This window comes from Anabrus simplex, chromosome 1, assembly GCF_040414725.1.
Source record: "Anabrus simplex isolate iqAnaSimp1 chromosome 1, ASM4041472v1, whole genome shotgun sequence".
Taxonomy (NCBI): domain Eukaryota; kingdom Metazoa; phylum Arthropoda; class Insecta; order Orthoptera; family Tettigoniidae; genus Anabrus; species Anabrus simplex.
This window is the reverse complement of record NC_090265.1, coordinates 453,004,215-453,022,368: the sequence shown is the minus strand read 5'-3', so window position 1 is coordinate 453,022,368 and position 18,154 is coordinate 453,004,215. Positions and strand designations below refer to the sequence as shown.

The window sequence follows — 18,154 nt, the reverse complement described above, 5'->3', positions numbered from 1 at the left end:
TTCCAGTAACCCATCTTGAGAATGATTATTCTCGAGGGAGATAATTAGGTAGACTTGTAACAGAGGACAGGTATGAAGATAGGTCTCCCTGAGTCAATGTACAGGATATAGTAGGTAGACGAGAGGAGAAGGAAGGGGAGACGTTGTGGAAGACTGATAATTACTGTATTCCTAGACTCTGTAGTATAATACTACCAGTACTACTGCTACTACTACTTCTACTACTACTACTACTACCATATTATTTCACATTTCTTTGAAGAGATAAATGGATGGCTGAAAGAGGCAGGTGTAAGGAATTTGGGTGTGAGTGGGAATTAAGGAAGATGAGGGAAGAGATAGCAAATTTGAGGGAGATAATTAGGTAGACTTGTAACGGAGGATGGGAATGAAGATAGGTCTCCCTGAGTCAATGTACAGGATATGGTAGGTAGACGAGAGAGGAAGGAAGGGGAGACGTTGTGGAAGACAGGTAGGCTAATGTTTTAAGGTCAATGAAAATGAGGGCTAATGGTTTTCCTCAGGCAGTAGGCCCAAGAGAGGTATCGGTGAGGAATTAGTGTGAGTTACTGCAGATAGATCACCAGAGGGAAGATGGAGATCAGTGGAGAGGCAAGGCAAGAGGAAAGGGACCAATAGGAAAAGGAAATGTAAAGCAGAGGATAGGAAGGGGAGGTAGAACAGGGTAGTGAGAGAAAGAAAATAGAGGAGGAAGTGAGTTCTGCAAGCATCAGGCAAGTTAAGGGAGACCAGGAGAGAGGATCAAATGAGGAGGGTGGGGTTGAGGCTCTGGTCATGGGTGACTCAATTGTCAGGCATGTGGGGAAAGTGTGTGGAGGAAAGGGAACCAGGGTAGACTGTTATCCAGGAATTAAGTTAGGCAGATGTTGAGGAAAATAGAAGGGAGGGAGGAGGGTAAGGAGAAGGTGGTAATTTTCCACGTTGCTATCAATAACGTAGGAAAGCTGGAATAGGTACTAATATAGTTGGGGAAGTATGGGATCTGGTTACAGCAACACGGAAGAATTTTAAGGAAGCAGAGATTATCAGTAGAATACTGTGTAGGAGGGATACTGACTGGAGGGTAATTGGGGATTTAAATATGGATTGGGTATGTGGAAAATTGGGAGTGAGATTTGAAGATCCCTAATGGGTGGGTAGGAGATACGGATCTACACTCAGATGGCCTTCACTTGACCCGCAGTGACACATTTAAGTTGGGAAGTTTGTTTACAAGGGTTATAGGGAGGTATACTGAGGAAAACGGGGCAGATTAGGGAATGGTGTTAAGGGTATGGGGATCTAGAAGTCAAGTAGGGATGACATAAAAATGTTAGTGTTGAACTGTAGAAACTATAGAAATATTGTAAAGAAAGGAATAGAATTAAGTAACTTAATTGATACTTACCAGATATTGTAATAAGTGTTGAATCTTGGCTGAGAAATGACATAATGGATGCAGAAATTTTCTTATGGAACTGGAGTGTTTGGTATCTATTAGCTTGGCCATGATGGCTTAACTTTAGTACCATATACAAACTTTGTACAGAACTTTGGACATAACATGAACGATATTCATGTTTGAACTTTTTAATGTTGTTAGCCAGTATTTCTTAGAACATAAAGTAGTTTCATATAAGGTCTTTTACATGCATGTAATTTTAATCTATAATCTGAAGATGAGAATTTTAATTCTCAAAACATGTAATTATAAATATTTATTTATAGACATGATATAGGCTTTTAAGCTTATGCCATGTCAAGAAAATAAGGTGAAATTCTTTACGTTTCTCAAGGAACTTTGCTCTGCGTCTTCAGAAGAAAATATCGACTGTTCACGAGAAAAGCTTATCTCGAAAAGAGATTTTCTGCTGAAGATGCAGAGCTCTCTGCAAAACTTAAAGAATTTCACCTTATTTTCCTGACTCGGCATTAGCCCAAAAGCCTATATCATGTCTATAAGTATGGGCCGTGAAAGCTTCAATGGCAACGAAATATTTATGTATTTGATGGTTTAGTATATACTAGATTTTGAATTGTATCGACAAGGCAGATCTTGACATATTAATAACGCTGGAGTGTTTATCGCAGAGACCATTCCCAATGTTAGGAGGGACAGTATTCATTCTGGTGAAAGAAGAATTTGTAAGCTAAGAAAGAGTTAAGGATGACAAACATGAAATTCTAGGTGTAAGGTCCATCTGTAGATAGGCAACTTTACGTTTTTGGAGTGTACAGACCTGGAAAGGGTGACGTAGTCGCTGATTTGGATTTATTTGACAAGATAATTGGCTATGTGGGAAATGACATGGAAAGGAATGTGATTGTAGCAGATGATCCCAATTTATCCAGTGTAAATTGGGAAGGTAAAGCGAACGACAGGAAACATAAATAACAAATGGCAAATAAGTTAATCTGGGAAGGACAACTAAATCAGAAAGTGATGAAACCAAGTAGAGGGAAGGATATTCTGGATGTGGTGCTGGTAAAATCAGATGCGCTCTGTAGTGTTTTTGTCATAATTAAAAATAAATGTGATAGGAAGGAAGATCGTAAAAGTAGGACTATAAGGCAGTACCATGTGGCTGATAAGACAGGCATGAGGGAGTTTATAAAAGTAATTATGATCTGTGGAAAATCTCTCTATATATATAAAATAAGAGTTTTGTCTGTACATTGCTCAGATTTTGAAAAGAATGGTATTTCTGTATCGGCCATGTCCACAGTAACAAGGAAATGCACTTTTTACTTTTCAATAATTTCTGTCTGTCTGTCTGTCTGTCTGTCTGTCTGTCTGTCTGTCTGTCTGTCTGTCTGTCTGTCTGTCTGTCTGTCTGTCTGTCTGTCTGTCTGTCTGTCTGTCTGTCTGTCTGTCTGTATGTATGTATGTATGTATGTATGTATGTACATGCATCACTAGAAAACGGCTAAAGAGAATTTAATGAAAATCGGTATGCACAGTCGGGGAATAAGTCGCTACAATCTAAGCTATAAATAATTATATTCACGCCGATAGAAATGGTAGTTTAGGGGAAGGCCTAAACATTAATTTTCAAATATTCATGTTATTAGTAGTCCTATCTTAATAAAACTTTGTATGAAAAGTCAGGCAATAAGTCGCTATAATCTAGGCTATAAATAATTTTATTCACGCTGGGTGAAATGGTAGTTTAGGGGAAGGCCTAAAATTTAATTCTTAAATATTTACGTTATTAGTGTTCCTATCTAATTGAAAACTGGTATAAAAATTCGGAGAATGAGTCACTACAATCTAGGCTATAAATAATTATATTAACGCTGAATTAAATGGTAGTTTAGGGGAAGGCCTAAAATTTAATTCTCAAATGTTAATATTATTAGTGGTCTCGAATCGATAAATACTACATAACCAAAGTTATATAGAATTACATTTCCGACCATTTATGTCTTATACATTTTTACCGTACTGGCTATGATAACACAGATATTCATGAATTTGTATTTTTGTTGCTAAGTCCATACCGACGCCGAGTCACGAGAAAATGGGTTAACAGAATTTAATGAAAATCGGTATATAGAGTCAGGGAATAAGAAACTACAGTCTAAGCTGTAAACAATTTTATTCAACCTGGATGAAATTGTAGTTTAGGGGAAGGCAACTAAAATTTAATTTTTAAATACCTATGTTATTGGTCCTATCGAAAAGTACTACATAATAAAAGTTACAGAGAATACAATTTCCGATCATTTATGTTTTATTCGGTTTTACCGTGCCGACTATGATAAGAGTGGTATTTCAGAGTCGTAAGAAAACTAAATGTGAAGGCCTACAATATCGAGAGCACATAACATTGATCAACAATTACATTGACCATTGTTTGTTGTGATGTTATTTGTCTCTTATGCTGCCTCTCAGTTCCGATAGATGGGGTTACTGCTGCGCACCGGCTTTGCCGGCTATAATAGCCTGACTGAATATTGGCGGGAAATAGCCGGGGAGTTAGAAAATTTTCTTCTTTAGCATGCCATACCTCTGGTTCATACATTTTCTGATACAGTTGGTGCATAACACACTGGTTCTTCATAGCATTCCAGTCATTCGATCCCTACTCTGACGCGCTGTTTTGAATGAGCAGTGTGCATACTTAAGGCAGAGGCTGACTTTGTTGTAGTAGTAGTAGTAGTAGTAGTAGTAGTAGTAGTAGTATGGCCTGGTCTAGAATAACAATTTGGGACTATTCCAAATTATAGCACCAAAATTCACTAAATAATTCAAAATCAACCCTGAAAAGAGCCGTTTCTTAAGAAAAGCTTCTTCCTCTTCACTTTTATTAAATTCTACATTCATGTTATTCCAAATTATCAGTGAAGGGGTTTCTCCTCTGGCTTGGAGGAAACATTTGCCTCCAAGTCAGATAGATTTTTCCGCCACCAATGTAGTGAATTGATATTTTCCGACTCATCGGGTACTCCTAGGAAACAGATTACCGTAGTAAAAGGGCATAGTTTTTGCCCTGGGAGTTTCCACTATTCAACCCCCTCCCCGCCGATAAAAGACGAAGAGTGTTCACGAATCATGGCTGTCTGCGGCTTGGTCATTCCAGCTCTGGAACTTTGGACTGTTAGATCGGCAGTGTAGCCCTGTTCGTTAAAAGTGAGAACATGTGTGGTGTTTCATTTGATCGAGTATTTCATATGAAAGCATTGCTTTCAATCGCGCCATTCCTACTGACGTCATTGAAATGTATGATCATTTCAGTTCGGAAAACCACTAAAACAGTCTTTCTGAAGATGTAAAAAGGCAGATGGAGAGTGAGTGTCTACCATTATAATGAAAACTCCCCAACCTGATTGTGACTGATGGTATGTAAGCGGGTCTACCATTACAGTGACAATTCCCTAACTTAGTCTTCACATGTGAAAAGATGTTTGGTGACTTCCCCGTCGCGTTTCTAGGGCAATGTTAAGAGCTATGCAATTTAATACAATCTTGCTCACAGCATGTAAACTAGAATTCCGTATACAATGTAGAATTCCGATCAGGATGCGAAATCGCGGGTAGGAAGGGAGGGATCCCCCCACCGACGATTTTATCTCAAAGGGTCCCCCCCCCCGCTAAAATTGTCGCGAGGGATTCTTTCATTATAAAATAATGAGGAAAATGTAGAAAACATATAATTTATTACTAAATTTTTTTTTTTTGCTAGGGGCTTTACGTCGCACCGACACAGATAGGTCTTATGGCGACGATGGGATAGGAAAGGCCTAGGAGTTGGAAGGAAGCGGCCGTGGCCTTAATTAAGGTACAGCCCCAGCATTTGCCTGGTGTGAAAATGGGAAACCACGGAAAACCATTTTCAGGGCTGCTGATAGTGGGATTCGAACCTACTATCTCCCGGATGCAAGCTCACAGCCGCGCGCCTCTACGCGCACGGCCAACTCGCCCGGTACTAAAATTAATTAGTCCTCCTCTGTGGTGTAGTGGTTAGTGTGATGAGCTGCAACCCCCGGAGGCCCAGGTTGGATTCCCGGCTCTGCCACGAAATTTGAAAAAGTGCTACGAGGGCTGGAACGGGGTCCACTCAGCCAAATAAGTAGAGGTGGGTTCGATTTCTGTCTCAGCCATCCTGGAAGTGGTTTTTCCCATTTCTCCTCCAGGCAAATGCCGGGATGGTACCTAACTTAAGGCCGCGGCCGCTTTCTTCCCTCTTCCTTGTCTATCCCTTCCAGTCTTCCCATCCCCCCCACAAGAGGCCCCTGTTCCAGCATAGTAGGTGAGGCCGCCTGGGCGATGTACTGGGCATTGTATCCCCAACCCAATGTCTCACGCTCCAGGACACTGCGCTTGAAGCGGTAGAGGTGGGATCCCTCGCTGTGTCCGAGGGAAAAACCAACCCTGGAGGGTCAACAGATTAAGAAGGAAAGAAAAGAAAGAATGAGTGATTTTTACGTATATATTTTCATAAAAACATCAACAATAATTCAAATGACTGCCAGACCTTTAGCAATAAAACAATGCAGCAGTGGCATTCCGGACCTGCAGCCTATTATTTATGTTTCACTCTGACAAGTCCATCTGAAACCCGGGCAAGAATGTAAATTACTTGAATCTCTCCTCCTTTGTCATTGCTCTAATTAGCTCGAGCGTACATCACTCCTATACTTCTCGGAGAGGGTGTGTTTCCAATAGGTAGCCAATAGGACAATATTCACTTAAGCAGTGTACAAACCGACAAATTTGTTCAGTCAGCACATAGCCCTGGTAGAGGAAGGTTCCACTAATAAAGCAATAAATTAGGACAAATCGCGCCTTGCCTGGCCTTTCGTTAGAAAGGGACAGTCTCTCGTAAACTTCTCAGCTGATTGGAATAACGTTCTAATGTTTATCATTCTCGTTATAACAACAAAATTCAAACAAAAGGATCTAAAATTTACATTTTCTGGGGGGGGGGAGGTAATTAAATTACAGGAACATTTTATACCCCCTTTCCCCCGTCGGATACTGCCTGAAATAAACACTAGTAGTTAAGCCCTATGTTCGTACTCCTCCCCCCCCCCCCCGCCCCCACTCATTTCAGATTTCGCACCCGGTCTACGATAATAAAGATATTTACAATAAGCAAAAGTTGAAAACTAGAAAAGCAGCTGGAATTGACAAGATTTTTGGGGGTATACTAACGACAGTGGTTTGGGATATAGTACCATATCTGAAGAACTTATTTGATTACGGTTTGCATGAAAGAGCTATACCAAGTGATTGGAGAGTTGCAAAAGTAGCCCGTGTGTATAAAGAAAAAGGTGATAAATATAATGCTGAAAATTACAGACCAGTCTGTTTGACATGTTTTTCATTTTATTTTATTTATGCTCCAAGAGGGATATCAGCTTACAAATGAAATGAAATGGCGTATGGCTTTTAGTGCCGGGAGTGTCCGAGGACATGTTTGGCTCGCCAGGTGCAGGCCTTTTGATTTGACTCCCGTAGGCGACCTGCTCGTCGTGATGAGGTGAAGTGATGAAGACTACACATACACCTAGCGCACATGCCAGCGAAATTAACCAATGATGAGGTCTTGAAACAAAACAATTACTTGCATTGTTGAGTATCAATATGTATAGTTTAGTAATAAGATTAACTCCCTATCACGTGAAGTGCAAAACGGTATAATACTGTAATAATAATGTTACTGGCTTTACATTCAACTAACTACTTTTTCGGTTTTCGGAGACGCCGAGATGTCGGAATTTTTTCCCGCAGTTCTTATTTTACGTGCCAGTAAATCTACCGTATTGCACGTATATAGGCATCAAAAGGGTTAAAACAGGCACTAAAATGGGTGTGATCAAAATTCGTATAAACGTGTATTAATTTCTTCTTCCACTTTATCTCACCCTGATGGGATCGCGGGTGCGAACTATGATGCACATGTTCCTGTTTTACGACCGGATATCCTTCCTGACGCTAACCGTATGTGGAGGGATGGATTCAGTGTTTCTGTGGTGGTTGGTAGTGTGGTATGAAGTGGGTGTTGGGACAAACACAAACCGGCCGGTAATCGAACCAGGGACCCTCTGAATCGAAGGCGTCAACGCTGACCATTTAACCAAAGAGCCAGACTTTGTATTAACTACTTAACACTTTAAAAGTATCTCCTGAACATTGTTAAATAGGGCTTTAACTGTATTGGGAAGTGTCTGTTTTTTACTAATCTCAGTTTTGTGAAGATAGAATGAAACTGTACTGAAACTACTGAAACAGCTTACTACTCTCCAACTACATTACAGTTGACTACTGTGTATTTTTCATGGTTTACTAGTGTAAATTTATGCCTCATTTTAGTTAGGATGTATCTAAATCAAGATAATGTCCTCTCATCCTCACAGGACGAGATCGGACGTATCGAAGCAAAAAATAAATAAAACATTAAAAATTAAAAATTAACGTTTAGGCTAACTTTACTCTGAATGTTTAACAGTTACGGGAATAAACATGCATTTTAGGAAATATCCTCTGCTTACTAATAAGCCTTAAGAAGTCCAGGCTAACGTAGGGAAACGTGTACCAGACCACGTGACGGGGGGGGGGAATTTGTAATCTAGCCATCGACAACTGGTATACCAGCTATGGCATGATCATTGATTTTATGGAAGATAAAATTACATGTACAGGCACTCTCAGAAAGAAGAAACGAAAAATTCCGCCCTGAGAGGTTATTTAGTAGTTTGTTACGTCCTTGTATTCAGACTCTTTTGCTCGGAGGTACGTTGAGTCTACTGTGTGTTGACATCCGTACTGATTTTCATATTACGGCTGACGTCATGTGATCTAGAAAAGACGTGCTCTTATGATTTGGCGAATTGTCAGAAACGTGTATTTAGCTCTCTAATAAGACCTTCATGGCTCGGGTGTATTATTTCGAACAAAACCAAATGACAGTCCAGTAAAATATATTTAAGTGTTTGATTGATTGTTCCATTTACTCACAGCTCTTGAGAAAGGTTTACGTACAGTACGAACACCGAACTTCTTAGACATTTTAGTGTAAGTTTGAGACCTTGCTACATAATGTCTGCTCTAGACTTGGAGATAAGCAGTTTTGGTCCACGCTGACTACTGGTGATGTTAGAAGTACGTGCAACGCGCTGCGTAATGCCTACTGACCAGGCGTAAGACAAGTGATGGAGAGTTAACCGCATTTTTGTTTGTTCACATTGGTTGTAGCAATCACTACAGTCGCGATTCCTAGACGTTGTTTCTTACTAACTTAGTTAAATAGAAAAAGGATATTGTGGCCAACAGTTGCGTGGAATTGGATTAGGACCCCTGGATCTGAAATAATAATGTATTTCAAGAAGCTCTTCCTCCCCTGCCACTGTGCATTAATACGCCCTTGGCTTAGTGACTGACGGCTGCCTTGTTATGGTCAGGGTTATTATTGTTTCGTGTGGCTATTGGTAGCCTAGTGCAGTTCTTGTAAGGCAGACCTTCCGGCAAAAGTGGGTGGTATCTGCCGTGTATGGGAAACTACATGTTACGAAGGATAGTGTTTTGTGTGTTGTGTGAGTTCCAGGGATGTTGGGGACAGCGCAAACAGCCAGTCCCCGAGCCAAGAGAATTAACTATTCAAGATTAAAATTCCCGACCCGGCCGGGCATCGAACCAGGGGCCCTCTGAACCGAAGGCCACTACGCCGATAGACAGGGTTGTGGACGACGTATCTCTGTGATTTTTACTGTCAGTTTATTAGGTCGGGGATAATACGATACTTGACATAGATTTCTTGGAGTGGGTGTAGAATAACTCTCAAAAGGGAAAATTCAAATAGGTGATGGAAGTCCTTATGACCATTTGAATGCTAAAATTCTGTGTTAAACGCCTTAATAAATGGGAAAATATTTCTCAAATGACCTTACAAAGGAATTGTTTGGGTTGGACGAGATAGATCTCAATGAAATTTGGGTGAGTGATCAATTAACGTATCCTAAATGGTATGGTAATATCCATTATCCCGTGAAATTCACGTTAAAATTAATTGTAGAAAATAGCCGTGTGGCTAGGAGCTGTTAGCTGGTGATGGCGTGGAATGGCTTTGCATATGCAATGTAGAAATATAGCGATAGCTCTTTTAAAGTTACATAAAATTGTACAGAAATGAGATTTTGACAACTCGAATAGAATTTCACGCTCTACAAACCTATTTTACTAACGCGCATAGTATATTAATATATCTTTTTAATTAATGCTGGGACTACCTTAAATAAGACCACGGCCGCTTCCTTCCAATTCCTAGGCCTTTCCTATCTCATCGTCGCCATAAAACCTATCTGTGTCGGTGCGACGTAAAGCAACTAGCAAAAAATATATTTTTAATTTGTTTACAATTTGTTTTACGTTGTACCGACAACGATGATGGCATAGGAAAAAATATATTAAGGTACACCCCCAGTATTTGCCTGGTGTGAAAATGGGAAACCACGGAAAACCATCTTCAGGACTTCCTACAGTGGGGTACGAACCCACTATTTTCCAGATGCAAGCTCACAGACGATAGTCCGTCTCCTCCGCCACGCACCCTTCAACAGTTGTGCGACGCAATGCAGACAGCACTGCTCCACATATCCGTTAAGACATACCAGCACCTGACTGAGGCACTGCCAGTACGTTTAGCAGATCGTCATAATAATGTGATTCCTCAAACTACTACATACTTTAGCTTCCATGATAAACGATCAGAGGGTGTAAAATCGTAATATGTTGATACCTAAAACGCAAAGTAAACAGTTTATTTAAAGGGTGGTCGGAAACAGCGTGAACCGAGTATATGAGAGCGTTGGGCATACTGATAAGCATTTTTTAAAAATACGTCGATGTCCTGCGGCGTTGTCATTTTATCAGCTGCTGAATTTGGCCAATCAGATCGCTTCGTGGGGAATTAAAATGGGCTTTACGAGACGGTGGTGCTAAATCTGCACGTGGTGTGGTCGGGCTTGAGAGCCATGCTGAGAAATGAGCATTAAACACTAACACACCGTGGGTTTCAGGCAATGCCACCGTAGCGTACTTGCTTTGGGCCGAGCCTATCAGCAGGGAGGTCGTTGTTCAAGTCCCTCCCCTGCAGAAGTGAATTTCTTCTATTGGCGCTCATAAGCCATGTGCAGATTTAGCAACACCGCCTCGCAAAGGCCATCTGAAGTCGCCTTTGGCCTGCCCAGCGACCGCTGCTCAGCCCGAAGGCCTGCAGATTACGAGGGGCCGTGTGGTCATCACGACGCGTCCTCTCGGCCGTTATTCTGGGCTTTCGAGGCCGGGGCCGCCATCTCACCGTCAGATAGCTCCTCAATTCTAATCACGTAGGCTGAGTGGACTTCGAACTGCCCTCAGGTCGACTGGCCGGGAATCGAACCCGGGGCCTCCGGGTGAGAGGCAGGCACGCTACCCCTACACCACGGGACCGGCGAAAATAAGTTACGGAAATTGTAATAGGACATAGTGCTTTGAAAAAAAATCGATCTCTGGCGTTTATTTCCTCCTAGTGAAAGCTCACCGGAAAATCAGCTAAGAAATGTATGTTCAGTCGTGAGCAACTTCTGTGTCAGCCTTTGCAGCGTGTAGCCGGCTAAGCTGTCCAGCATGATAACCTTGGACGTTGTCCGACTCGTTGGTTGAATGGTCAGCGTACTGGCCTTCGGTTCAGAGGGGCCCGGGTTCGATTCCCGGGCGGGTCGGGGATTTTAACCTTCATTGGTTAATTCCAGTGGCCCGGGGCCTAGGTGTTTGTGCTGTCCCCAACATCCCTGCAACTCGCACACCACACATAACACTATCCTCCACCACAATAACACGCAGTTACCTACACATGGCAGATGCCGCCCACCCTCATCGGAGGATCTGCGTTACAAGGGCTGCACTCGGCTAGAAATAGCCACACGAAATTATTATACACCTTGGACGGTGCGCTACCGTAGTATACGGACATGTCTGTCGCTCGCTCACATGCAACCTTGCTAGTAATGGCGACGTATCACAGAACAGCATATGCTCATAATGTGTAGCGTCCTTATTGCGATTATCATGTGCTAAGTTATCCTGAACCGACTAGCGTACACAAGTGAAATCCTAGTAGTAAAACTCCACCCGGTGTCGGGTGAGCACAGTGCATTTGTTTTATGAAGCATATCGGTAAACGCAGTACATTTTGTGCATACCAGAGTGCGCCACACAACAAAATATTTACTGAAGTGGCATATCCACGTAACATAAGTTATGTAATAAAAGTAAACATTGCAAGCACTTCATGTGGTATTGACAGGTATTAAAGGCTAAGCGTAGAACCGAGTATCGTAGGATATAAGCTAATGAAACTAAGTCCCAAGTAGTTCCGTACCTTATTATTGTGTTTTTACAGGTGTTAACCAGAAATGTACACCACTGTTAATGCGAAACATCTTTACATTTTGTAGATTTCCTAACGTAACAGGCCGGGCCTTTACAGTTCGACTTTAGAGTCCTTAGGTCGTTGAGAATACGGTATATGTTTAATGATGATTGATTTCTGTTAATTGTTTATGTATCGTACATACTGAGAACATTCATATTTGTATTTGATATTTTGTAGTGTATTTCATGCAGCGCAGGGCACAAACGCCAAAATCTTACAGGAAATGATGCTTTAAATTTCTCTTTCCCGATGCGCCGCTTGCCCACTTCCCTTCCCTACATGTGATGAGTGACGCGATGCACACTGCTATATTGCCTGTCAACGGCACAGCACATGTAAACAGCCGATACTCGTCAGTCACGCGGTGATGTCTGTACTCCGTTCTGATCATTTATGCGTACCCCATGCATTTTTCTTGGGAATTTTGAATGCTAATATTAACACTCTTCACCGCCATTGTTGCGAATTCAGTGCACTACGTCGCAGGACATTAGAGATATGAACCAGTTACCTCTCGCGATTAACCAAATAGTTTAGGCACGTAAATGAACTTATGCGGGAATAAACGCCGGTATCTTGGCGTCTCCGAAAACCGTAAAAGTAGTTAGTGGGACGTAAAGCCAATAACATTATTATTATTATTATTATTATTATTAGTAGTAGTAGTAGTAGTAGTAGTTGTTGTTGTTTTGCGTTGATTATGCCCGTGATATAAACGTGTTTTGTAGGTCGAAACTGATCATTCTGTTAATAAAACATTTTCTAATCCATGTATGTTATAGTATTTTCATGAATTGTGTATTTTGTATTCTACAGACTGAAAAAACTTAAAAGTAAATATTTTTGAGATTCCACGTACAGTTAAAGATCAAGCTACTCTTTCTAATTGTATTGTAATATTGTAGATATCAGTTGCTATATCGACTTAAGTAATTTACTAGAGGTTGAAGAACTTGCGTTAATCTTTACATAGTAATCATGAAACATGTAGGGACATTGATTGTGGACCATCAGGTTTATTAGACATAGTTACCTTTAAAGGGCCCTTCCACGAGTCAGAGAAAATCTACCGACACAGGCCACCCAAAAGTAGTACTGGAATACAGTTCCGCAACTTCCAAGTATAGAAGATGAACGCATTACAAAATGCGCTATGTTTTTATACCTGGAGCTGTTGACCTTGTCTTTTTCTATTATATTTACAACTTTTGAATGAGCTAATGACATTTTGCTGTAGTAGTTATTTACTCTATGTACTTAAATTTCGCTGGGCTGAGTGGCTCAGATGATTAAACGCTGGCTTTCTGACCCCAGCAAGGCGGGTTCGATTCCAGCTTAGTCCGGTAATATTTGGAAACGCTCAGATACGTCTGCCTTGTGTCGGTAGACTTACTGGCGCGTAAAAAGAACTCCTACTACACAAAATTCCGACACCTTGGCGTCTCCGAAAACCGCATAAGTAGTTAATGTGACGTAAAACCAATCACATTGTTATTTTACGCCAATTTTTAGTGGTATATTTACTACAGACTTTCATACTAATGTGTTTTCTCTCTTTTTTTTTCAGTGTTGATTGCAACAAGATGGAGTCGAAAGAAGTGAAATTTGAGCCAGTCTGGCTTGAGGAAGGTAGTGAGGGGCCTGAAACGGAACGTCCTTCCACATCCGATCCTGAGTGTGACCCACTCTGCGAAATAAGCCAGTTGTCACCAGAATACCTAGAATGTCATGTGAAACCGGAGATATTATTTGACGACGGGGAAGAGGAGGAAGAGGAAGAACAAGAAAGGGATGGTGAAAATGACCAGGGTGTTGTGAAGTGTAGCGAACTTGGAGGAGGACACGACCTGGAGACTCAAGAAGAATCGTATGCTCCACAACCTAAGAAGTCTAGACGCCACCAGTGGCCTTTCGGTAGTTTGGAGGCAACATTCTTCCAGCACGTAGAGCAGTCTATACGATCCTTTTTGCTGGGCGAGGACGTTCCTAAAGAGTGTGAAATGTGTTGCAAATGTTACCCGACTGATTTTGTTGTAGGTTATCAGACGCGTCCCAAATGTATTTGCTCAGATATTGACGATCTTCCTGAATTACTGAAAGATCGTATCTCACCCAAGCGTCTCGTTTGTCATAAATGTGGTTTGAAAATGGAGTGTTTAAGGGAGTCAGTCAAATGCACACAGTGTAATGAACGCTTTAGGATCATTAGTAACCTAATCAAGCACTTAAGACTGCAATGTAAGGGTGAACCTTATAAGTGTGAAGCCTGTGGTAAGGGTTTCAGTCGTAGTTACAGTCTTGAGCAACATATGAGATCACATTCAGCCTATAAGTGTGAGGACTGTGATAGTAGTTTTGCGGCTAAACGTGACTACACCAAACATCTTAAAGAGCATCTTGTGGGCAAAACGTTCCCATGTCCGCAGTGTGACAGATGTTACGACTTCGAATATCTTCTCCTCAGGCATATGAAGACTCATATTGTGTACAGCTGTGAAGAGTGTGACAAGAGTTTCTTGATGAAGGGACAGTACACAAGACACCTCGTGAGGCATTCCTTAGACAAGCCTTTCAAATGCGAATTGTGCCATAAATTGTTCAAAACTAGTAAAGGTCTTAACCTACACATGACCACACATGCTATGGGGAGACCGTATGGCTGCATGAGATGTGATCAATGTTTCAGAACGCTGTTTAGCTTAAGGGAGCACTTAATGAAGGTCCACACAATGGAACAAGGATAGCTATCTTATTCAAAACTAGCCAGTTTCGATATCCATGTAACCACATGCACCATTGAGGACCGTAAAAGGATGAGAGTTATGTAGCAAAAGTTTGAATACTTATAATAATGTTAAGATCTGTAAGAACCAAGTCCACGCAAGGGAACGAGACTAGCTGTCTTCCTAATGTATGCCGTAGCATATTTGAAATATATTCGCGTTAGGTGCGCGGTATGTATGTAGAGGTGAGGCAGGTAACTTGGTAGTCATCTTCTAGTCTAATTCAAAGGAAATTGAGTGGTGTATGTGCGATGATAACACAAAAACACAAATTATTTATTCTAAGTAGTATGAATTTAGTTAACTATTCCGATCATCACCAATACTCAATTTTCAGGTTATACAAAGAGTTGTAAGGTAAACTATATTAATCTAGTCATTACTGTTGGGTCAAGTTGAATGAGTCTGTTTAGAGGCGCTAAGTACAAATAATATAACCTTTGTTTGAAAGAAAACATGTTGGAATTATCTTCTTGTCTCAAAGGACAATTTACATTTGTAGAGTCAGTTTTCAAATGGTTATACAAAATAAACTTCATGTCTTTCAGTGAATATTTAAATACTGTAGCTATGAGTATTTCTTGCTGTATTTTGGTATTTATAGTATCACACACTCACTTTATGTCCAGGTTGTGTGTGCTAAATCAGAGGACCCTTTGTAGCTCAGGTCATTCTGGGTGTAAGGGTTGTTACTCTGAAGGCGTCTGCATATTGAGTGTTTGTACTTTTTCTCTGCTGGTCATTTGTCATATTATTGTCATCTATGATCTCTTTCTGTAGTTCTAGTAGCTAACAGCTACTTATTCTTATTTCAGTTCTGTGGCAAAGGATAATTCCTTCACAGTATTTTTCCCGTTTCTTGTAAAGGCAGTTCTTCAGTAGAAATTATTAAATAGTTCTTGTTTGAGGTTGAAGTAAGTATCAGTATATTTATCTAGGTTATAACTAGGTGACTCCATCAATTTTAGTTATATAGGATAATTAGGTGATGTACCTGTGCTTTGCTACGGGATTCTCAGAAAGACTGTCTTTGTGGTTTTCCTAACTGAAGTATTATGGATTTAGTTAACTATTCTGATCACCACCAACAATATAGGTCATTACAGAAACGTTAGTTGGATTGTCGCGATTAAAAACAATGTTAACATATAAAATACTCGATCAAATGAAAAACCACACATTTTCTCACTTTTACCGAACGGTACTACGGTGCCAATCTATGAGTCCAAAGTTCCAGAGTTGGAGTAACCAGGCCGCAGACAGCCGTGAACACTCCTCTGCCATTGTTCCGTTAAATATGCAGACTGCTCATTCCAATCAGTGCCTCAGAGTAGGGATTGAATAGCTCGAATGCTATGATGAACCAGTGTGTTACGTACCAGTAGCATCGGAAAATTTATGAACCAGAGGAATGGCGTGCTAAAGAAGAAAGTTATCCAATTTCCCATCTACTTCCCGCCAGTATGCAGGCAGGCTGTTACACTCGGAACGACCGGGCGAGTTGACTGTGTGGTTAGGGGCGCGCAGCTGTGAGCTTGAATCTGGGAGATAGTTGATTCGAACTCCACTGTCGGCAGCCCTGAAAATGATATTCCGTGATTTCCGATTTTCACACCAGGCAAATGCTGGGGCTGTACCTTAATTTAGGCCAAGGCCGCTTCCTTCACACTCCTAGCCCTTTCCTACCCCATCGTTGTCATAAGGCCTATCTGTGTCGGTGCGAAGTAATGCAAATTTTTAAAAAAATATTCGGTACGCAGCAGTAATCCTATCTATCGGAGATGAGTGGCAACAGAAGACACAAAGCACATCACAATAAACAGTGGCCAATGTAATGTTCTTGTTGATCGCCCCAGGGGCTCTGAATTTTGGAGCGTGGGTTGGCGACCACGGGGCCCTCAGCTGAGTCCTGGCATTGCTTCCACTTACTTGTGCCAGGCTCCTCACTTTTATCTATCCTATCCGACCTCCCTTGGTCAACTCTTGTTCTTTTCCGACCCCGACGCTATTAGGTTTGCGAGGGCTAGGGAGTCTTTCATTTTCACGCCCTTCGTGGCCCTTGTCTTCCTTTGGCCGATATCTTCAGTTTTCGAAGTGTCGGATCCCTTCCATTTTTCCTTCTGATTAGTGTTATATAGAGGATGGTTGCCTAGTTGTACTTCCTCTTAAAACAATAATCACCACCACCACCTTATTGTTGATCAATTTTATGAGCTGTCTATATTGTAGGCCTTCACATTTAGTTTTCTTTCGACTCTGTGATATCAGGGCGTCTTAAAAAATTATTTATAGCGTAGACTGTAGTTCCTTATTCTCCGACTTTACACACGAGTTTTCATTAAATTCTGTTTACCCATTTTCTCGTGACTCGGCGCTGAAATGGACTTTGTAACAAAAATCCAAATTCATGAATATCTCTGTGATCATAGCCGGTACGCTAAAAATGTATAAGACATAAATGATCGGAAATTTAATACTATATAACTTTATCGATACCACCACTAATAACATAAATAGTTGATAATTACAGTTTAGGCCTTCCCCTAAACTACCATTTCACCGGGCGAGTTGGCCGTGCGCGTAGAGGCGCGCGGCTGTGAGCTTGCATCCGGGAGATAGTAGGTTCGAATCCCACTATCGGCAGCCCTGAAAATGGTTTTCCGTGGTTTCCCATTTTCACACCAGGCAAATGCTGGGGCTGTACCGTAATTAAGGCCACGGCCGCTTCCTTCCAACTCCTAGGCCTTTCCTATCCCATCGTCGCCATAAGACCTATCTGTGTCGGCGCGACGTAAAGCCCCTAGCAAAAAAAAAAAAAAACTACCATTTCACTCAGCGTGAATAAAATTATTTACGGCCTAGATTGTAGCGACGTATTCCTCGACTTTGTATACCGATTTTCATTAAGATAGGACCACTGATAACATAAATATTTGATAATTAAATTATAGACTTCCCCTAAACTACCATTTCTCTCAGCGTGAATAAAATTATTTATGGCCTAGATTGTAGCGACTTTGCATACCGATTTTCATTAAATTCTCTTCAGCCGTTCTCTTGTGACGCCTGTACAGACAGACAGACAGACAGACACACACACACACACATACACACACACACACACAGAGAGAAATGATGGAAAATTAAAAAGTGCATTTCCTTGTTACTGTGGGCACGGCTGATACAGAAATACCATCCTTTTTAAATTCTGAACAATGTACAGACAAAACTCTTATTTTATATATAGAGATACCTTTTTTGAAAGTTATATATGAATTACTATAAATGGATATAAATATTAATCGTTTTAGTAAAACTGTGTTCAGCCAGGAATTTTTCAAATATGTGGAGTTGAGAATATTGATCTCGGTGAGGACTTGAAACTTGGGACTTCCTACATTGCATTTATAAGGCCCTCTGCAGTAGCATGCCGAAAAAAGTAGTAACAAAGAA

General features: G+C 41.1%; 1 protein-coding gene across 2 annotated transcripts in view; it reads left to right on the top strand.

Annotated features, from left to right (window-relative positions):
- Positions 1-15,456, top strand: part of LOC136856941 (GDP-D-glucose phosphorylase 1) — a 149,829-nt gene extending 134,373 nt beyond the window's left edge. For both annotated transcript variants that reach the window (XM_067135216.2, XM_067135214.2), the window contains one exon: positions 13,486-15,456. In XM_067135216.2, the coding sequence (XP_066991317.2) occupies positions 13,486-13,520 (35 nt within the window). In that variant the 3' untranslated portion in view covers positions 13,521-15,456. The remainder of the gene's footprint in view (positions 1-13,485) is intronic.
- Positions 15,457-18,154: the final 2,698 nt, after the last annotated feature.